The sequence below is a fragment of the Phoca vitulina genome, unplaced genomic scaffold, assembly GCF_004348235.1.
Source record: "Phoca vitulina isolate PV1807 unplaced genomic scaffold, GSC_HSeal_1.0 scaffold27, whole genome shotgun sequence".
NCBI classification, from domain to species: Eukaryota; Metazoa; Chordata; class Mammalia; order Carnivora; family Phocidae; genus Phoca; species Phoca vitulina.
Window position 1 is genome coordinate 16,239,668 of NW_022589730.1, and position 22,857 is coordinate 16,262,524.

Sequence of the window (22,857 nt, forward strand, 5' to 3'; positions counted from 1 at the left end):
ATGCCTTAGTAATCTGAACCATCTGCCTCCCTATATTAAGGAGTTCATCTCTTTAATCCAGCTTACAGCCCGCAAACCACTCTTCTCTATCATCATGCCCTTGATTAGATGAGGCCGTGCAAAGTCCTCTTCTCTTAAGTGCATTGCTGTCGTTGGGGATATTTGGAGATTTTGTCTTTTTTCCTCTCTCTCTTCTTCTTCTTCACGTTTCATCTGAGTTTTGGTTTTATTTTTCTGGGGGCAGAAACCATGGCTTTCTTTATGAAAACTATGATAAGTAACCAGGTAAAGAATTTAGGATTCGGTGGCGGGTCTGAAGAAAAAAAAGAAGAAGGAGGAACATCGGATCCGGCAGCAGCTCAAGGGATGACTAGAGAGGAGTATGAGGAATATCAGAAGCAAATGATTGAGGAGAAGTGAGTACCCGCGGCTCCCTTTCCCTCTCAGAACCAAAAGAAATGAATTCTGGCCGTACCTTCTTCAGCTCCCCGACCTCTTTTGCTTTGCTGTTTAGATGCGTGTTCTTGTGCTGTTTGCTTCTGACCTTAGGAACGTGTGTTCTGCTCCATGAACCATCTCCTCGCCGCAGCAGGTACCATGTCCTGCTTGTAGGGATGGCGGCGAGAGACAATGAACGAATCTATATGTCATTCTGAAAGCGGCTTAACACTTTTTCTGGTCTAGGTTCATTTCAGTTAACCTCGGTTGAAATGTTCAGATGAACAATGGTGAGCCTAACTCTACGGTCTTCCCCAAACTCACCCTCCTAGCACATAGAAAGCTTTCAAACTGAAGAATTCAGATTTTGCACCTGGAAGAGGGCCTCGAAGCGCACACCATGCAATCTTTTTTCTCTTACGTGTGCGAAAACCCTAGAAAGCACAACAAGAGGATTAGGTCATAAGACTCGGCTTCACAAAAACTGTGAATAAATTTGTGGGCTGTTTATTATGGAAATTTTAAAGGTACAGAAAAGTAGAACAGTATAATGAACACCCATATAAACCTATGAATAAAGTCACAGTTAACATGTTGTATTTGCTTATAGATGGTTAGTTGGGTGGATGGATGGATGGATGGATGGATGGATGGATAGATAGATGATAGATAGAGGCATTTTTAAAGTAAGTGTAAAGTTAAATACATCATGGTACTTCACCCCTAAATACTTCAGCAATGTACCTCCAAGAAATAAGAACATTCTCCTGGCTACATAAGGACATTCTCCTGACTATGTAAAATAAAAACAAAACATCAGTAACATTCTAGTTGGGCATTATGGAATGTGAATATCACCCACAATTTTTCACTGCTGCAGACTGATGTTTAAGTATAATCTATATGTAATTTTTTAGATTTTAAGGTAGAATAACTTGAGTCTTTTTTTTTTTAAGATTTTATTTATTTATTTGACAGAGACACAGTGAGAGAGGGAACACAAGCAGGGGGAGTGGGAGAGGGAGAAGCAGGCTTCCCGCTGAGCAGGGAGCCCGATGTGGGGCCCGATCCCAGGACCCTGGGATCATGCCCTGAGCTGAAGGCAGACGCTTAACGACTGAGCCACCCAGGCGCCCTAAGAGTCTTTTCATAACAATGAAGAATTGAAGCCTCAATCTTGAGGTTAAATGTTCATCGTTTTTTTTTAAGTATTAATTAAAAGTATTTCTCGGGGCACTTGGATGGCTCATTTGGTAGAGCATGCGACTCTTGATCTCGGGGTTTTGAGTTCAAGCCCCATTTTGGGCATGGTGCCTACTTTAAAAAAAAAGCATTTCTCATTTAATAAGAGTATTTCTTTTTGCCATCATGGCTCTTTTGCTAATGATCAATTACATAAGAGTGGCCTAAGTCCTATTGCTAAGATGATTATAAGTGAAAGGTTGATGACCTGGAGGAAACTAAGAAAGTACAAAGGCTTACATTTAATGGAAACTTTGTCTATTGTATTTTCTCTGAAAGAAATTGTAGCTTATAAACTACCTAGAATGTATTACACTTGGCTCTGCGGTCAATTAAAGTCAGTTTAAAAAATAAATACAACTGCACACATGATGTTGGTGCTAAAATAAAACACAGGCAAAAGAAACAGCATCCCTTGCATATAAGCTAGTTTCTCCTAGGGCTTGTAAACAAACAAACAAAAAACAAGTATAATGAGGAAACAGAAGCAGAATGATAGCACCAAATGTTCTCAGCTCAAGTGAGCGAATAAAAAGAAACTGGCCAGAAATTTAGACTATACATCTGATTGTGTAAAATATCATATAAGAGGTCCAAGCAATACATCTGGTCACAGATACGGCATCTGTTTGATTAACTAATGTCCTAATTTTCCCTGAGTTTATATCTGGATAGATCAAAGGCCAGAATGCCCAAATGGTGTGGTCAATCAGTGGACTGGGTTATTTGCCAACTACTTGGCTGTGTGTGTGTTGGGGGGGGGGGTGTGTGGGTGTGTGTGAATGTTATCAATTTATGTAGTCACCCAATTTAAGAAATAGTAGCAGGGCAATGGGGTCAGCCTGCTTCTGGCAAGAGGCATGACTTCCAGTTTGTTGCTTGAGTTTTCAATAGCTTCATCACATAGAATGCAACAACAGTCCGTTGATCCCTCCATTTTTCTCAATAATAGTAAAATGTCCCTTTACCTTAGTTATGGTACAATAATTGCTATCATACCATTTGTTATTTGAACTTTTTTTTTAAAGATTTTATTTATTTATTCATGAGAGACAGAGAGAGAGAGAGAGAGGCAGAGGGAGAAGCAGGCTCCCAAGGAGCAGGGAGCCCGATGCAGGACTCGATCCCAGGACCCCGGGATCATGACCTGAGCCGAAGGCAGACGCCCAACCATCTGAGCCACCCAGGCATCCCTGTTACTTGAACTTTGATATGCATCACAGAACTGAACATAAAAGCTAAAATTATAAAGCATATAGAAAAAAAAAATCTTTGCAACTTGAAAGTAGGCAAAGATTTCTTAAACATGACTCTGAAAGCAATAACCATAAAATTTTAAAATAATGTAGACTTTATCAAAGTTGAAAATTCTTGTACGTCAAAAGACACCATTAAGAGAATACTTACGGGGCACCTGGGTGGCTCAGTCAGTTAAGCGTCTGCCTTCGGCTTAGGTCATGATCCCAGGGTGCTGGGATCAAGTCCTGCATTGGGCTCCCTGCTCAGTGGGGAGCCTGCTTCTCCCTCTGCCTGCCATTCCCCCTGCTTATGCTCTCTCTCTCTGTCTCTCTCTGACAAATAAAAAGAGAGAGAGAGAGAATACTTATAGGCAGGGCACAGACTGAAAGAAAATATTTGCAAAACATGCCTGACAAAGGACTGGGATCTAGAATATATACAGAATTTCTACAACTCAATAATAAAAGCAAAAAAAAAAGGGGCAGAAAGCGTTGAACAAGTACTTCATAAAGATACACAAACGGCCAGCCAATTAGTACATGAAAAAACCCATCTGATGTTATTAGTCATCATGGAAATGAAAATTAAAATCACACTAAGGTACCACTACATACACCAGAATGGCTAAAATTAAAAAGACATAATACCAAATGTTGGCCAAAATGTGGAACAACTTAAGAATTTTTTTCCATTTGATGAGACATCAGATGGTACAGCCACTTGGGAAGAAGTCAGGCTGTTTCTTATAAAACTAAACTCACTCAACGAAATTACCCTGCAACTCAGTGGTGCCATGCCTAGATATTTACCGCAGAGAACTGAACATGTATGTCCACCAAAAGACTTAGACAAAAGTATTCATAGCAACCTCATTGACAGTGGCCCTGAATGGGAAATAGTCCAAGTCCATCCATGGGAGAATGAATAAACAAGCATGGCATATTCATACAGGACAATGCACTCAGTAATAATAAAAAGGAAGAAACCACTGATAAATAACACCACCTGGATAAATCTCAAAAGTTTTTTTATGCTGAGTAAAAGAAGACTTATACAAAAGAATGTGTAGGTTATGGTTCCATTTATAGAAAGTTCTAGAACAGTCACAACCAATCTCTGGAGGATAAAGGACAGTGACTGGGAAGCAGGTGTTAACTGGGCATGGAGATGAGAGAAATTTCTCAGGTGATAGTAACGTTTTTCGTTACCTTAATAGGGGTTTGGGTTACACACAGAAACGGAACCAATAGGAGAAAGACATATGCGTATGTGTATGTGTATATACGTGTACAGGAGACTGATTATAAGGATTGGCTCACGTGATTACGGAGGCTGAGAAGTCCCGCTATCTGCTGTCTGCAAGCTGGAGGCCCAGGAAAGTTGCTGGTGTCTTTCTCAACTAAAAGGCTGATGGTGTAAGTCCTAGTCAAGGGCTGAAGATTGAGATCTCAGCTCCAGCAGACAGGCAAAGAGAGAATTCCCCCTTCCTCTCTGCCTTTTCTTTTTAGTCAAGACCTCAATGGATTGGATGCTGCCCACCCACACCAGGAGGGCAATCTGCTTTATTCAGTCCATTGATTCAAGGGCTAATCTCATTTGGAAACACCCTCCCAGACACACCCAGAAATCATGTTTAATCTGGGCACCCTGCGTCCCAGTCAAGTCACCACATAAAATTAACCAGCACAGTACATGGAAGCTCTGTGCGTTGAATTGTACACAGATTTTACTTCAAAAGAAAAAAAAGAACTGCAAACAAGTACGTCTCTGTAGCGAATGGCATTCGTGTTGAAGTGTTTGGGGGAAAGAGTACTGGTGTCTACAACTCTGAAATGCTTCAAAAGATAAGACGGATAAATGAATGCATAGAGAGAAAGGTATGTGATAAAACATGTATAGTAAGACGCTAATTGTAGAATCTAGATGGTGAGTATGTGGATTTCACTGTAAAATTCTTCCGACTTTTCTGTATGTTTAAAATTTTTCGTAGTAAAATACTGGGGAGAAAAGATCTGCTTCTGCCTAAGCCCTGGGTCACTGATCTCTTAGGCAAGTCACTTACTCTGTTTCGCTCTCCAAATCCAGAAGATGGGCCAGTGTTATCTGGTGCCTATTCTGGGCCTGACCTGAGCGGGGGGGGGGGGGGGGGGGGGGGGGGGGGGGGGGGGGGGGGGCGGGCAGTGCGCTCAGGGAGGGCCTGTGCTCAGGGCCCCGGGCACAGTAGTTTAATCTGATCGCTTCAGATCAGCCCCCCCTTCAGGCAGCCTTCTGTGTGGTGGTGAAGAGGATTTCAAACCGTGAAGTTAAGAAATAGAAACCAATTTAGCCACCTGAAAAATGAAAACGGAATTTATTTTAATGCAAATAATGCTTCATGCAACGATGCTTCACGAAACCCCTCAGCAGAAACCCCACCAGGCCGGACACCTGGGAGTGGCTCAGTCGTTTAAAGGTCCGGCTCTTGATTTTGGTTCAGGTCCTGATCTAAGGGTCGTGAGATCTAGCCCTGTGTCAGGCTCCATTTGCTTGAGATTCTCTCTCTCTGCCCCTCCCCACCACCGGCTCACACTCTCTCTCCATAAATAAATAATTTGGGGTGCCTGGGTGGCTCAGTCATTAAGCGTCTGCCTTTGGCTCAGGTCATAATCCTGGGGGCCTGGGATCGAGCCCCGCATCGGGCTCCCTGGTCTGCGGAAAGCCTGTTTCTCCCTCTCCCACTCCCCCTGCTTGTGTTCCTGCTCTCGCTGTCTCTCTCTCTCTCTGTCAAATAAATAAATAAATAAATAAATAAATAATTTAAGTATTAAAAAAAAAAAGAAAAGAAACCCCACCAGGCCTCACAGGGGCCTAACCTAGGAACCAGAATAATGTGGCAAGCCAGCCGTGAGCTCCTTCTTGGCTCTTGCTGTCGCTCCTGTCCCCAGTATGGCTGCTTTGTTCCTGCCTCTCAGCTGTCACCGCTCCTCACCGTGCCACCCAGACCCCGTGGCCTGGGGAACATGGCAGCCCACGGCCTCCAAGTCCACCTTTCCCAGTGAATGTCTGTCTTTCTCGGTCCCGGTCCCAAACTCCCAGAGAAAGGATTTCATGTACCCAGCTGGGGCCAGTGCGGTACAGCCAGAGGGCAGGGCCGTGTGTATAAATGGAGGCCCCCGTAATGCACCTGCCCCAAAGGTTGTCTGCTCCTGCCTCGGTCACTGTGAGCAGGGGAGTCCATTTCAACCCAGCCTAACCCTGAGTCCAATTAGGTCATCCCCAGAGCATTATGGAAATCTACCCTACCCTGTTTGGGGATGCCTCCTTCCAAACAGGGAACGGAACGCTGTACCAAAATTGGGGCCCGGAGGGGGTGACAATGAAGGGAAACAGCTTTCTCTACATCCCTAAATACCATGTGCCTCTAAAGGACCCCCCAGCCCTGGATGCTCTGACCCTGTTTTCACTTCACTAAGAATCATTCAGGAAACTTGTCAAAAACATAGCTTCCGCTCATCTGCCCCCAGGGGTTCTGATGAGTCAGTCTGAGATCACACCCAGGAAGCTGCATTCTTACCCAGCTGGGTATTATCCCCTGGGATTCTGATGTTTGTGGCCCCAAGTTCTATTTAGAGCAACCCTGGGAGGTCAACTATATACTGGGAATAGCCACTCTGCCCCTCCCTGGGCTGCATCCTAAGGAGATTCCCAGAACCAAGCCGTCTCTGGGATTTAGGGGTCTGCCTTGAGTCATGACAGGAGAACGACGGAAAGAGAGGCAGGTGTCTGGGGACGTAGGAAGCTTTATCCCAGTGTCCAGCTCCTCTGTGCAGGGATTGGAATGTCCTCAACCCTTATTCTATTCTTTTACTTTTAGGATGGAAAGAGATGCTGCATTTACACAAAAAAAGGCAGAGAGGGCATGCCTCAGAGTTCATCTCAGAGAAAAGTACAGACTCCCGAAGGTGAGACGCTCTTAATACAGTAAACATCCTATTTAATTTCTTAAATAATAGAAAACGGGGAATGTTTGATTATCAGCAAAGGGTCACACTTATGAATACACACACACACCACGTGCACACACACATACACACACATATACTTGTCTTAATCGAGGCATTTGATGTAGTGAAAAGAACATTGAACTAGTTCATAAAAACTAGATTCCAGTCATTTAACCTCTATGAACTTGCATTTTCTCTCAACAAAATGGAGTTAATACCTGTAAGTGACAGTTTAATGTACATTTCTGTAAAGCCCCTAGAACTTCTATGTGTAACCACACAGGGAGGAAATCATCATAGCTGGCATTTAGTATCACGCGCCAGGCACTGTTCGAACGGCTTCGGACGTAGCAATTCCTTGAATCCTTCCCAACAGCCCTCTCGGGTATTCTATCATCACCTCCGCTTGATGGTAGAGGAAGCAGAAGCGAGAGAAAGTAAGTCCCTCCTGCCAAAGGCCAGGAAGGGCAGAACCCAGGGTCTTAACTCCCCCCATACTCTGCCTGTATTTCAAAAGAGCAATCGGCTCCTTCTTTATGGAGACACTGTTGTGGCGATGGCCATCCCCTGGCATCATCCATCGATCCATCTCGGTGCTGGTGGAGAGAACGAACACCTGTAGGCTCTGGTCAGGCAGCTGGTTTACCGAGGGGAAGAGGAGGTGTTGATATGTGACGGTGGGGCTCAGAAGCTCTCGTCCTGTGGGTCCCCTACGGACTTCAGAAGCTACCAGCACTAAACAGAGGGAGACAGCCCCACTGTCCCTATAAGGCCAGTGCTGAAGTCACCAAAGAGTTCAATAGCCCCAACCTGTGGGAGAGGCTCCCCTCCCTAAGATGCCCCAGGACCCGGTTCTGGTCTCAGAGAGGAGAGGAAAACTCACAGTGAAGGTTAAACATTTTCACTGCGACCCATGAATTTTGAAAAGAAGGGCTTTGCTTTTTGCCTCCCTTATTCTGGTTTAATGCTTTTTCCCATTGGCCACTTGGGAACACGGTCCCTTCCACTCCCATCGTCTGGTGGATTCCCCAAAGCTCCCTGGGATGGGTCCAGCTGTCTTTAGGAGAACTGGGTTTCAATTCTGCTGCAACCTCAGATGGCTCTTAAATATATTTGAGCCTCCGTTTCCTCGTCTGTAAAACAGAGAGAGTGACACTGGCGTCACCAAGTCTTGGTCTGAGGTACCATAATGTAAAGAACCTAGTACAGTGCCTGATTGACGGAGCTCAGTAGATGACAACTCTTATTTTTCCCGTGGTTCTGTCTATGCCCAGAAGTCTTCTTTCTTCATAATAACAGCCAGGGGTCTCGAAGACCTGGAGTAAACACACCGATCTGTGTCAACAAGGCAACAACTCGAGGTCGAGAACATGAGCTTTTATTTTCTTCGTAATGAGGGCCCCACATCTTGCTCCTTTCCAGAACCTCAGGGGTGAACCCCTCAAGGCTCAGCAGCAGGGCTTTGATGGTCTTCAAAGAAAAAAGAACCCAAATTTCGGAGTCAAGCTATCCTTTGGGACTAGAGCCTTTCCAACAGAAGCTATAAAAAGAGGAAAGAATTATAGCCACCAAATGTGCACATTCAGATCCTCCCCAGAGATGATCAGGCCCAAGGGAGGGACAGGGACTATGTCTGCATGGGCTAAGTCTCCCTAAAGCCAGCTGGGGGTGTGGTGGAGGGAGTGTGAAAAAGTCAACCAATTGTTGACAGCGGGGCCCAGTATCTCTCATTGCATGATTTCCCAGTGCTCATCAGCCCCTTTCCCCATAGCTGCTTCAAATGCCTAATGCATGTGAGACCTCACCTGAGTTTTTCTTGGACCCTGAAAAAGAACTTTGAGTTCATCTAAGAGCCTAACGCCACTGCCTCTTTTTAGACACGAGGAAACTGCAGCCTGAAGGGTTAGGGAGCTTTGCAAAAACCCACAGCCACTGACTGATAGAACCAGGATGGGAACGTAAGCTTCTCAACCACGAAAAAGAGGGACTTCTTCACAGAAGGATTTGAACGCTGCTCCCTCTGGCCCCGAGGTCTCTGCAATTTCTACTCAGTGTTCGAGGTGTCCCAAAAGTTTGAGTCCAGTTTTGAGCTCTTTGTGGCTTCAACCTGCAGGAAGACTTTGGGAACCACCTGTACGGCTGGGGATTTCAGTGACGTGGTGCAGAATCCCACCCCAAAACCCAGCAGGCACGTGGCTTCCCCCGCTCCGGGGTGGTCTGCTGGCTTCGGTCCAGCCCTGGGAGCCGCTGCGAACTTCCCAAACACAAGCCAAGCAGACAGATGAGAGTATCACTTGAAAGCGTTCTGCCCTTGATCGGTCGCTGCAGTGGCTTTCAGGCAGAGGCCTCCCAGGCGTCCTTTTATATTATGGCTGCATTTGGTAAAAATGGATTGATTCTACACGGTGCTTCCAGGATTGGCCTGTGGTGTGAATGGTAAAAATACTAACAGATACAATTACCCGCTTTTCATACAGCACGTACAAATTAGGGAAATTCTAACCCAATTACACGATCCACAAAATGGTTATTAATAGAAAGTATATCATAAAAAAAAAGACCAGCGGGCTCCCATTCCACTCTGCCTACTTCTCACCAGATGTGGCTAAGGGCCCAGCCGCACCGCGGCACCCTGCCCGTGAAGTCCAGCCCCACCCTTGGGCAACCCCTCTGCCTCCCGGGGCTGTTACAGGGGTTCTCCTCCCCTCCCACCCGCCTCGTCTAGGCTCTGGGCACAGCGGGCCTTCAAAGCCCCCAGGCCCAGAAGGTTGCACTGGGGGACAGACGCATTTCCCAGGCCAAGAGCAGCCCCCACTCCTGCCCGGGCTTCTGTGTGCAGCCCGCGGGGCAGGGACAGGATCGGCTCCCTCGCGCCCCCTGCTGTCCCTAGACGCGCACGGCAGCCGCAGGGAAGTAACGGGCGCGCCGCGGTTCTCAGTTCTTCCGTGGGGCCTGGGGGTTGCAGCCCGGACGGTGAGGGCGGGAACAGAAAGAAATGTCTGGACGTGATCTTTTTTTTTTTTTTTTTGGAAGTCTATTCGTTTGCTGCTAAGGACCAGATTGTGCATTGTATTGTAAAGCAGCTGCCGTGCCGGCGAGCCGGGAAGGATCTGGAGGGCCCTCCTAGGAGCGGCTGTCGCCAACAGGAGGTGGCCGCGCCCGCGAGGGCCGGGTGGGGACAGGCCGGGAGGGGAGCGTCAGAGCAGCAGGACCCTCCCATGCTGTGCCAGGACGGAGAGCTAGAAAGCAAACCGGGGTGAGCTGGCTCCACAGCGAGCAGGATGGAGGGAGATTTTGAAACGCCAGTAATGAGGACCAGGGGAAGGCATTGGAATATTCGGCCCCAAGAGGGGATGACTTTGGGGAAATGACCACTATGGGGACAGTCTTTCCCTGGGCCTTGAAAGCCGTGCTTTGATTCTGGTACTGTGCCAAACCAGCTTACCTGGAGGGGCCCGTGCTGCGGGCTACACGGACCTGTGTGTAACTCTTAGGGGTTTCTTTGATTAACAGAAGGCCTCCTCACAGTGGAATCCCTAGAAGGCCTTCCGAAAACCACAATGGGACTTGAACCCGTAGGTCTTCATCTCCTCGATGCTCCCTTAAGGAGCAAGGAGGCCCTGGAAGGTCAGGCCGTGCCCAGGGGCCTCGCTGTGACTGGGAAAGTTCAAGGCCATGGCCGTAAGTCCAGAGACCCCAGAGAAAGGAATGAGGGGCCGGCAGCCAGAGCTACACCCCTAGAGTGGGGGGTGGGGGTGCTGACAGAGGAACCCCGTGAGGCGGGACATGGGGCAACAGATTCCCAAATCATTACATATATCCTCTTCGTGGGGCTTGGCATCTTGATCACTTCACTTATTTATAAGATTACTTATTTGATTGCTGCCTTTGAAAATGGCCATCCTGGGGTGTGTGTGTGCGTGTGTGTGTGTGTGTGTGTGTATCATTCAACCATAAAAAAAGGAAATCTTGCCATTTGCAACAACATAGACCTTGAGGGAATCATCCTAAGTGAAATAAGTCAGACAAAGAAAGACAATACTGTAGGATCTCACTTGTATGTGGAATCTTAAAAAGAAGAAGTAGTCAGACACAGAGTAAAGAGACTAGTGGTTGCCAGAGGTGGGGGTGGGTGGGGAGGGTGAAAAGGGTGAAGGGGGCCAAAGGGGACAAACTTCCAGGTGTAAGATAAATAAGTCCTGAGGATATATGTAAGGCATGGCGACTATTAAAAAAGGTCGTCAAAAGACACTGGTAGGACAAATCATATTGTCATTAACAATTAGCCTCAACATCGGAATGGGCGGGGTCATCTGAGGAGCATGCCCACTGCCCCTCCTTCCAACTGTCCAAGCTCTCCTCCTGGGGCAGGTGTGGGTTCCTGGGCTGCCCCGGTGCTTTGACTCCCCTTGTCTGAATGGTCTTTCTATCTTTATTAAACTTATTTTTTATAGACATAAAAAAGCACATCAATGCATAATCATAAAACTCATTGAAATCAAGGGACTTGCCCAAGGTCACAAAGCTTACTGTGCCAACAGGGCCTCCAGCTTCCTGATTCTTCACCCAGTACTGTCTATGCCCCACTGTCCCTACGCCCTCTCTCAACTGTATCTCCATCCAGGATGATAGACTCGAGAACGAACACAACTGTCTAACAAGAAAACAGTGCTGGGCAGAAAGCAAAGGGTCACCAGGCCCTTCCTTGGGCTCCTCATAACCACCTTTCCCTCCCCTCAAGGTTTGCAGACTTCTAAGCCCTCTGTTGTCTTATCAAGTGCCTATTGGGTAAGCAGCCGTACTAATAGTATTAGCAGTCCACGGGGAGCTGGACACATTCACCGTGTCCTCCAGCTAACGAGGGATGACCCCCTGGGTGCCTCATTCACAATTCCCCGGGGTCACCGGCAGCCACACAACCAGCAGGAGGCGGTTCTGGGCCCTTCCCCTTACCGAGGCCCAACGGAGAGCAGATTTGAGGAAAATGTCTTCCCGGGAGCTGTCAGGTCTAATGAGGATAACTATGTCACATTTTGGAATTAGAACTGTATTTTCTAAAGAAATTATTTGGCTGGTGTTCCCCGTGAAAGAGTTTCACTGATTGCTGACCGGGGGAAGGAAATTTGGACTCGGGAAAGGAGCAATTTGGGCCCAGCCCTCTAGGGAACAGTAAAAGCCTCCTCTCCCAGTTCATCCTTCACTGTTTATGACAACACTATTTATTATACCCGTGTCTTTGGATGACCCCTTTTAATTGCAGTAATCACATAAGGAGTCCAATAAGGAAGGATCTGGGAAACTGTGCGCATGTCCACGCGGTGTGGATTTCCTCTGGCTTTGGAGTCGCAGGTACCCGGAGGACTCAAGGCACCTAAGGGAATCCATGATGCTCACGTTAGGATTGGGTCTGGCTCCGCTGATCAGCCCCTGCCCTGTGTCCTCCCCGTTTCCTCTCCGTGTCTCTCCTTTATAAAGAAGGTCAAATGTCTCCCCCACGAAAACAAGCAGATAGCACTTTCGGAGCAGACATGCTTTTCTAGGTACCTTCCCAAAGTGACCGGCTCCCATTACTGCCCCACTGACGCCTACCTCCTTCCGATGCTGGGTAGTCCTGCTCAACACCGTGACCGTCGTGACTGTCACCTCCTCCTGAAGCCCTCTCTCTCTCCTCGGCTTCTGGGTCTCATTTGCCCGGAACTGTTCCTCCTGTGTCTCCTTCATGGCCTACCGTCCCCGTGTGCTTTCCCCGGATTTTGGAATATTGCAGGCCTGCTCTTTTTCCCACTGAATCTGCACACTCTCCCCTTGGGTGGGGGAGGGGGGGCATCGTGCTGTCACTCTCAGCTGCCACACACGTGTGGATGACTCTCAGACCTACACCCGCAGCCCCCGTAATCTCCCTATGGTTCCTGCTGCATCTGCCTCTTCTTGGGCACCTCATAGCTCTTCTCCAGAACAGACTGGCTCGTTTCCCCCCAAACCTGCTCCCCATTTCCAGGGATGCCCACCCCCACCCCAGCCTGTCCCCATCCTGCCAAGGCTGGCGGCCGGAAGTCACCCTTGACTCTTCCCTCCTCCTCCAGCCTCACACCCAGTAAATCATCAAGTCACCCTCATGTCACCTCCTACATAATTCTCAACTCATCCCCAAGTGCAGGACTCATCTTACCACAACAGCTCATCAGTGGCTTTTCCACTTGAGTCTTGCTCCCCTCAAAATTGCAGAGTGAGGTTTCCAAAGGGCAAATCTGATCCTGTTTATCCCCTGTTTAAAAACAAAACAAAACAAAAAGGCTGATCATAACTTCTGAGAATAAAGCCGTGATGTGGCTCCTATCTTTCCAGTCTCAGCTCTTGCTACTCCCTGCTTGGACTGGACCTTCCTCCTGCTTTCCTCCCTACATTCTGCTCTCCGTGGCCCCTTTTCTTCCCGGAAGACTTTGGTCTAGTGCCACTTCTTACAGAACCTCCTGTGACCCTCTTCTTCCCACCGCCCTTCATGCTCCCATAATCCCAGAGTGCATGTCTCATGTTATCTGACCACCGTGAATATTCTTGCCTGCTGGATCTGTGCTCTTTAACAAAGGGGCTGAGTTGTTCATCTTTGTCTTCGGTGACTTGCACAGGGCCTGACATCTAGAAAGTGTGCACGCATGTGCGTCCACACACACACACAAAATGGTGGCTGAATGTTGGATGTTACTAGGAAAAGAAAAAAAAAAAACACCCAAAGAGCAAAGTATCAAAAACAGCAGAAAGAATTTATCTGCTGTGAGAGTTACGTTAAAATAAATTTTCAGAGAGAGACCAAGTCTGGATTAGACGTTATAACTGTGTACGTGAAGTCCGAAGGTGACTTTATAGCATAACTAAAATGTCGTATTTCTTCAAATAGAGGAAGTAATACGTTTTAAGTCAAGCCACAAGATTCTTTCTAAAAACAAGTGTGCCCCTCTCCCTAGCCAATTCAAAATGTATATGTAAGTCAAGCCAAATTAATAAGAGAAAACAGTTCCACAATGAACCCTAATCCTATTACCGGAATTGTCAATCTAGGTTAGTCATTGAAAAATGATGTTGTGCCCCCTGCCGAGCTATATGATTTAGTTACACCTGGTGTTTGTCTGCTGTATTAGGGGCATCATTCATGTTGAATAAAGAGGAAGATAGAAGAAAATCTACCAGTGGGGTTGTCTTTAAACGTGTCACATTGAAAGCTCCCTTAGAACAGAATTTAAAAGTTGCCTCTTGAAAAAAGATCTGATTCTGTGGACGTTTCTTTGCCGGCCTCCTTCAGATGCGGAGCTCTTGGGCCACCCAGCAGGGTCCCAGACCCTGGAACCTCCTGCTCTGGAGCAGCTGTTTCTGGTGGCAGAGCTGGACAGCCATCGGGGGCCCGTCAGGGGCCTTCCCTTCCTTCTTCCCCCACCCCCCCGTCCTGTCCCAGTTCAGTTTGCTCCTTCTACTCCTGCCCCTGAAAGAGCCATGCACTGGATGTCCTGAGGGGACCTGGGGAAGGGGAGAGAGAGCCCCGGGACGCCGGGACGCCGGGGCGGTGGTCCTCAGCCACGCGGGCAATCTCACCGAGTCCTCACGACCGCCGCGTAAGGTAGGTCGGTATTATTTCTCCTTCACAGATAAGGACACTGGCTGGGAGGGGGAGAGGAGGAGGGGCTTCCCAAGGTCACGCCGCCTGTAAATGTCAAGGCCGGATAGGACCCCAAGGCGATCGGACCCCACTGGCTACGTTCTCCTGCTAGCCCCAGTGGCGGTGCGGGCTGCTCACCCCCAAACAAGCTGAATGACAGTTACGCAAGTCTCAGGACCCCGGCTTCCTCCTCTGGAAAACGAGAGGCTTGGATAGTGACCTCCACGGGCTTCTCAAGCCCCTCTGGCATGCCTTTGCGAAGGAAAGAAGTGGGAGATGTACACGGCTGGTATCCAGAGATCCTCACTCCTGGGTCCTGTGCATGTGCACACTCTCAGCCGAAGGAGTCAGATCCACACCCTCTGTCCAAGTAGCTGATGGGGGGAGAACGGGGTGGTGTAGCAGACATTCCTGGTAACCAGCCCCAGACGAGGGCCTCCGCACTGCTCGGCTCTAGAATCACTTGGAAAGCTTTTAAAAAATTCTATTGCCTGGGCCCCTGCCACAGACCATGGGAGCTTGCCTCGCTCCTACTCTGGCCTCAATACCCCTTTACCTTTGGCAAAGCAGGCCATGCTCTCTTTTACCTGCTGGCGGTGGGGGGGGCGGGGGGGGTGTAGACTGGCTGTGTTCTTTTTTTTTTTTAAGATTTTATTAATTTGACAAATAGAGACATAGCGAGAGAGAGAGCACAAGGAGGGGGAGTGGGAGAGGGAGAAGCAGGCTTCCCGCTGAGCAGGGAGCCCGATGCAGGACTCCATCCCAGGACCCCGGGATCATGACCTGAGCTGAAGGCAGACGCTTAACGACTGAGCCACCCAGGCGCCCCGACTGGCTGTGTTCTTTTCTCTCTCCCCCTACACGTCTCATAGGTTCCTGCGGGACAGGAACCGGGGTGGCTGTCACCCTCCCTAGAAGCCAGTGCAGCCCCCTACTCATACAGAGGACAGTGAGAAGTGGTTTGTCCTCTCAAATAGGGAAACATCTGATGTTAGATCAATGCGTCAGAGTCAAAGAAATCCGTTAATCTAGCTGTTTGGTATCATGTAGACCAAACTAAATAAACAAACCAAAACCCAAATAAAATCTGCCTAGAATCCAGCAAGCTGGTATTTGTAGCACAGCAAGTTTGATTGACTCGGACCCTAACAAGTGGTGAATGCTGAGCTTTTTGACTATTAATAGCTGTCTGAGATATGATCGTTTTACAGCCTATCTCGAGGTGGGTACAAGATGAAGGCCAGTTTGTCAAAATCTAGGGCTCAGACCGTGGGAATCCAGGGTCGTGCTTACTCTTCAGTGAAAGGTCAGAAATCAGTCACAAGGAATAACCAGAGCAGGGTGCGGGGCTATTTAAATAATGGGGCATTCAGCGCTGGCAATGAAGATTATAAATCTGGTTAAAAACCAAGAGATTAAAACTGATTCTGGTCAGCCGGCATAAAAATAATTAGCTCTTAACTGCATTAAACAATATCCCAAATTGATAAGATTTCTAGAAACGAGAAGACCTCTGAGACTGAGCCTCTAGGAATAAAGGGCAGCTGTCAGGGCCCCTAACTATATGCGGGCTCACCTCCTCCCTCCCTCATTCTCGCCTCCCTTCATTCACACTGCGCTCCCCAGGGCTAAGCCTCCCTGCCTCCCTGGAGCTGAGTCCGGTTGTCTGTAACCGCACTCGAATCTGGGGGTGTGCTGAGGAATACTGCCTGCCTTGATGTGTGGACCACGTCCAAACATCCCTGGTCTCCCCCACCTGACTTGTCAGTGGGAGTGGGCCGCAGAAAGTGTGCTCGAGACGTTCGCTGTGTGGATTGCAGACAAGGTCCCGCGGGCAGGGAGGTTGGGGAGGCCAGGGGACGAGGCTGCGCACGGGCCACCGTCTACACTTCATTGATTCTTCTTCGTGGCTTGCTCCATCCTGGATCTTTCTCTCAAGGGCCAATACTCTCCCACGCTCTGTGTCACTGTCTGTACCGTTTTAATCGCAGGGACCCTTTGAGCAGGGATGGTAACAGCGATCTGCCCTTTGTTTCTCAAAAATATGAATAACCACAGCCACGCTTGTCCAGGGCTTAGAAGCTTACAAGACCATCTGAGAGCATGTCTCCTTCCATCTGCTTGGGAATCCTCCCACTGGGCATCAGAAGCATAAGGTGACTTGCCAAACAAAGGTCATGCAGAGGCCAAATGACAAAGCCAGGACTCGAACCCGGGTCTTTGACTGCCACATGCCGCCTCCACGGGGGAACGGTCTGAGTCAGCTGCAGAAGGCTGTAAAAAGCCCAGACCCTTTTTTACCAACAGGACCCTCGCCCTTGGCCTGTCCTGGGTCTGGGGCCAGCTCACATGCTTAGGACCCAGTGCTAATGAGGCTGGGGCCCAGGTTTGGTCCCAAAGGGCTTCATTTCGTCCTCTAGCTGCTCACTGGCCCTGTCTTGGTTGTCCTGCCCTTAGTCGTAAGTACCCACAGCACAGGTTGCAGCCCAGGGAAATGGGTTCCAGTGCTAGGTCCTCATCTGAAGCAATGGTGCTGCTGATGGACGGTCAGTAGCATTGTCCTTCTAGAAGGAGGGTGACTGTAGGACTCTGGCCATAGCCAATGACGACACTGAATACTGCCTTTAGACTGGACAGCTGGAGCCACTTGCCTTGGGCCCCGTGCTTTAGAAGGCTCCCCTCTGTCCTGGGCCGCATTCCTTCACATGGGGGTGAAAAGTCTACAGGGCCAAAGGGACAGGCCTGCACAGAGCCTACGACCCTCTTTTAGACCACACTCTGGTTGCCCAGGGCCCCGAATTCCCTGCCTAAATGTATTCTGAGACTGCTCAGGCCTCTTCACCGGGCCGGTGCCCCTGGGAGTTCAGTGAGTCCTGCTAAGCCTCAGGAGGCGAGCAGGGGGTCTGTATACATAAGGTTCCCAGGGAGGGACAGACCCGGGGGTGGGGGGTGGGGTGGGGAAGAGGGCTGGTCATGAACCTGGGCCGTCCTCTGGGTCCCACAAACATGCAAGTGGGATGACAAAGGGTAAGAGAGGCCTGGTAGATGTCTCCCAGAATTGAGGATCCAGTGCCGAAAAGGAAATGAACAGGCCCAGCCTGCCAGGAACGTGATTCTGGAGTGAAATCGGGGGCCGTTTCTAGGCCAGAGGTGAAGGTACACAGAGAGCAAGGCCTCTGATCAGGCTGACCACCATGTGCAGGAGTCATGATTATCCAGTGCAAATCCCCAGCCCACCACTGAGGACCCAGTGACTAAGGCTAATAATAGAATCCCAATTTATAGGTAAGGAAATAAAGCTCAGAGAGGTTGTGTAAGGTGTCCAAGGTCACACAGCGTGTAAGTGGTGGCAGTAACCTTCGCACTCAGGCCATGATTCTCAAGCTGACACTGGACCTCCCAGGGCACTGGCCCAACGGCAGTGACAAGTAAGTCAGTAGCTACGACAATAGAGCTCTTTACAGCAAAGCAGACCTGCACATTTAAGGATTGTGAAGGCTGTTGTAGTCCCTGATGACAGGCTCATAGAATCATTCAGTAAGTGTTTACTGTCTGTGTCTGCATGCCAGACACTCTGCTGGGTTCGGAGCCTTGCAGATGAGTCAGCTACAGTCCTGTCTTCAAGGAAAGGGGAGCCGGGGTTCTTAAACTATAGTGTGCACCAGAATCACCAGGAGGGCTCACTAAGTCCAAGATTGCTGGGCCCACCCTCCCAGCTTCTGAGTCAGCAGGTCGGGGTGAGGTCTGAGGATGTGTATTTCCAACAAGGCTCCAGGAGACGCCGATGCTGCTGGCCTGGGGGACCCCACTTTGAGACACACTTTGGTAAAAGTGCCAATCAAGAGCCCCTCGGTGAGTTGTAAGGCAAAGTGGAACCCCACCGCTCTCCCTTCCCCAGGCAAGTGGAATGAGGAGAAAGTAAACTTGAAACTCCTCCTTGAAGGAGGAACCGTTCCAAAGCTTCCCCAGAGGCAGCATGCTGACCCGCGGGGTGAAGGGAAGGCAGGGGAGCATCGCCCTCGTGAGCGGCCCAACTCTCTGAGCTCCAGCTGGCTGGCCCAGCGCCCCTCTAGCTGCCTGTCCCTCCAGGCTACTCCTTTGGTTTTGACTCCGGTGACATCCACAGAGATCTTATTTCCAACCAGAGGGGCGGGGAGGGAGGGCCAGAATTCCCAGGAATGCCTTTTCAAATCATTATTTATTTCGGGGTGCGTAAGAGAGGGGAGATGTCCTGCATCGACAGGAACTGAGAATTGCCAGGCTGATGACCTGCCTTTCCTCTCCTCCTCGCAAAATTGCCCAGAGGATGATCAGCAAGAAAGGCAACCTCTAGGGTAGGTAAATAAAAAATAGAGAGATGGAGGGTTGGCTGGGAGCCCCTGCGGATTAACTAACTAATTAATCCCCACAAGAGTTTGACGAGGAACTAATTAATCCATTAAGCGCTTTGAGGGGCCAAGGCCTGGCCGAGTGCAAGGAGAGGCTTCTCTCCCTTGGGAGGCTGCGGTGGAGAGTGGCCCTTCCCAGGGGCCTTCCGGGAGGGCGTGTGTGAGGATCGTACCCCCCAAAAGGGGTACGTCTGCCCCCGCATGGGAATCCTGCCACTACATGACCCTGCAGCCAGGCTTGCTGTCCTTCTGCCCAGAGAACCAAAAGAAGGAACTCTGCGGGGAGCCACGCGGCCCTAGAGCTGGAGAAGGCCCGGGAGATCCACTTTACAGATGGAGAATAGTGTCCACCTTACTCTGACGCGCTCTTTGGACCCAGAGACAACCGATGTTTGTTGATAGCCATTTCTACTCAGCACCCAGGCAAGGGGAATTAATATTTTCCTGTAGGTGTTGACTTTAACTCCACCTGGGCACTCAGCAGGTGTCAAGATCTTTCTAAAATCAAATCAATGAGGGTCTGATTAAGACTAAGTGATTGCTTTATCTCTACGTGAGTTTTCACACACTTTGGTCACAGCACATCGAGGTGGGTGATCCCCAAAACCTGCTGAGATCTTTCTGACCCTTTGTTTTTCTGACGTTCTGTAATCTTCTGGGCCCCTGGAGCGCTGTTTGCCTCCTGTTACAACCTGATCTCAGAAATCATCTGATGCAGCCTCCTGGGAATATAAACTACCCTTACCTTTCCCAGAGAAAGCTTTTTTTAGAAAGGGAGTGGGGAAGGAGGAGCAGAGGGAGAGAGAGGATCTTAAGCTGGGTGTGGAGCCCGATGTGGGGCTCGATCTTCACAACCCTGAGATCATCAGGTCATGACCTGAGCCAAAACAGAGTCAGACACTGAAGGGACTGAGCCACCCAGGCGCACATCCCAGAGAAACTTCTTTAGATTCTTTTCTCTCGGCCCCACAGCCAAAGGGATAAAGGAATGTCTAAGACCAGGCAGCATGCACTACGAAATTCTGGAACACTCTTAGGATCACAAAGTGAAATATGTAAGGGGCAGACTGTGGTGGGAGGAGCGCAGAAGGATGCTGGGTAGCAGCCCTGCCCCCGACGAGTCACTTAATAAACAAGCGCTGGTGCGGACTTGCTTCCAGGTGCGGAGCATGCAAGGTTGAACTGGACATGATTCTGCACCCCGCAAGGGGCCCCTGTCTAGTCGAAGGGAGGGAAGGGGCAAAGGTCAAGCAGAAGTTGCCATGGTGACTGAGCACGATTGGCCCCTGTGAGCCCAGACTGCACCCTCCAGGTTGGGATCAGCGGGGGCCACTGAGTCACGGGCTGGGGCCGGTAGATGGCAAAGCTTGCAAAGCTGCCCTGAGGCGGAGTCTACAGTGTGATTCTCAAGGTTTGCTGGCAGGCAAGATGGGGATGGATTTTTTTTTTTTAAAACCCATAGTGCTGAGCTCCGCCCAGGAGTTTCCGATTCAGTTTGTCTGGGGTGGGGCCCAAGGATTTGTCTTTCTACCATGTTCCTAGATGTCTAATGCTGCTGGGCCCAGGGACCACACTTTGAGAACCACCTTTGTAGAAAGTTCTGATTGGCCCGAGGTGCAGTGAAAGAGGGGCATGTCAACCAGGACCTCCAGGCTCTGCACAGAGAGACAGCCGAGCACGCCATCCACATCATTCATCTCCAACAGAGGATTTTGCCACTACTTTTACTATCTGTTTGGTGGTTTGGTTGTTTGAGAGTGGTTTATCTCTTCTGTATTTGTGTTTTGCACAGAGTGAAATGGACGAGAACCAAATCCAGATGGCTGGAGACGATGTAGACTTGCCCGAAGATCTCCGGAAAATGGTAGATGAAGATCAAGAAGAGGAAGAAGACAAGGATTCTATTCTTGGGCATTTACAGAATCTCCAGAACATGGACTTGGATACCATAAAAGAAAAAGCCCAGGCCACCTTCACGGAAATGAAGCAGACGGCAGAGCAGAAATGTTCTGTGATGTGAGGGGCCAGGTGGGCTGGAGGAAGGAACAGGGTCAAGATGGAGGTGACCACTCTCCTGAGGAGCATTTCCAGCAGCGTATACTTAAACATAATGAACACAGAAAAACCATGATGAGAAAGCTCTCCAGAAAGTAGACAACAACTTGATGTTCTAAATGTTCCTGGTAGAGCGCTTAGCTAGCACCTTGCAGTAGGAAACATACTTTCCTTTTAGTTACCCAATGTGGCTCAGTGTGAAATTTCATCTGTGAGTGACAGAGAACACATTCCTGCTTGAAGATCTTCAGGACAGCCTGGAAGAAAGGAAAGCAAAAGGCATTTCCTCTCTGACTTCCTTTCCTAAAGAGCAAGGTCTCACCCTCTCTAACCGTTAGCATGACTCCAGGTCCCTTGGAAAAAGATGTGGGAGGTCAGGGAGCCCACTGGGAACCCAGGCTGCAGTTCAAGGGCAAGCAAAGGTCACACTGACTCTCACTCCCGGGCACCTTGACACGGCTGATACTCGAGTCCCCATCAGGTTTGGCACTTGGACAGTTCAAGGCCAAGGGGCAGTGGCGGGGATATGATGAGAAATGAAGATGAGGAATGAAGACAGAGAATGGACTTCACCAGCCCTTGGCATCACTCTAGAGGCCATGTGAAGAATGGATTGAGGGGGTGACCATAGAGGCGGGGCAACTAGGAAGGCTACGGCTCTTTCCACGTTCAGCATCATCACCTGTCATCTGTTGGTGATTGCCATGGCAACAAAGCAGGTGGACAAATAAAGAGCATTGAGAAGTTAAATCAATCTCACTGTGTGTGTGTGTGTGTGTGTCTCCTCCCACCCCGCCCCCCGCTTTCTCTCGTCCTCTTCTCCCCATCTTGCCTCCCCTACCTCTCCTTTGTTTTCCTCTCCTGTCCCTGCCCTCCCATGCCCTCTGCTGAAGACTAGCTTCCAGTAAATCATGCTGTCATTCTGTGCCCCAGTCTTCCAGGGGGTCCTGGATTTCCTTCTCTTAACACTTGCTCTCTTTCAAAGAGAATTGCTCAAAAGACTTAGAATATTTACCTCAGAAACATCTAGAGCTGTTTAACTAAAGCCAACCAAACCAAAACAAAATACTACCCTTTCGGTGAATCTGCTTATTGAATAAATAATGCTCAGGGCTCACCAGAGCGCAGGTGGGAGGGGCAGAGGGAGAAGGAGAGAGAGAATCTCAAGCAGACTCTCTGCTGAGGGTGGAGCCCACCATGGGGCTCAATCTCATGACCCTGAGATCATGACCTGAGCCGAAAGCAAAGAGTTGGATGCTTATCCAACTGAGACACCCAGGCGCCCCCAAAGACAGCTTTTAACAAGAACTGCTCTATCAGAGGAAAGGAGAACTAAGACCAAACAGCTAGGGGCTAACCTGTTCTCTAACTCAGAGTTCCTGAATGTGTTCTAGAACACATGAAACATAAAGTTTCATGTTATGAAAATATGCAAATAAAACAAATCATTAGAGGTCCATGACCTATGATCCTTGAAAAAGTTTAGCCTCTCTTGGAAGTCCCTGGCAGAATATTGGAGTAATGCTGGCGGCTAATTAGTCTTGAAGTCCACTGCCATAGTCCATCCTGGCTGCTATAATCAGATACAACAGACTGGGTGACTTAGAAATAAAAAATGTTTATTTCTCATAGTTTGGGAGACTGGAAGGCTGAGATCAGGGTGCCATTATAGCTGGGTGAGGACCCTCTTCTGGGTTGTAGAATTCTTTTTTTTTTTTTTAAAGATTTTATTTATTTACTTGACAGAGACACAGCGAGAGAGGGAACACAAGCAGGGGGAGTGGGAGAGGGAGAAGCGGGCTTCCCGCTGAGCAGGGAGCCCAATGTGGGGCTCAATCCCAGGACCCTGGGATCATGACCTGAG

At 49.1% G+C, this 22,857-nt stretch overlaps 1 protein-coding gene across 1 annotated transcript; it reads left to right on the forward strand.

The window, feature by feature from the left end:
- The first annotated feature begins 249 nt into the window (after nt 1–249).
- On the forward strand, nt 250–21,319 carry CPLX4 (complexin 4). Its single transcript, XM_032422582.1, has 3 exons — nt 250–416; nt 6,773–6,860; nt 20,731–21,319. Exons 1-3 carry the CDS (start codon nt 250–252, stop codon nt 20,956–20,958), a joined length of 483 nt encoding a protein of 160 aa, XP_032278473.1. The 3' UTR covers nt 20,959–21,319.
- The last annotated feature ends 1,538 nt before the right edge of the window (nt 21,320–22,857 follow it).

Excerpts from the sequence above, each read along its gene's own strand:
- CPLX4 (XM_032422582.1), top strand. The coding sequence starts at position 250 with ATGGCTTTCTTTATGAAAACTATGATAAGTAACCAGGTAAAGAATTTA. Across the intron at positions 417-6,772 it reads AAGCAAATGATTGAGGAGAA|GATGGAAAGAGATGCTGCAT; the intron begins GTGAGTACCCGC and ends TTTTACTTTTAG. Across the intron at positions 6,861-20,730 it reads AAAAGTACAGACTCCCGAAG|AGTGAAATGGACGAGAACCA; the intron begins GTGAGACGCTCT and ends TGTTTTGCACAG.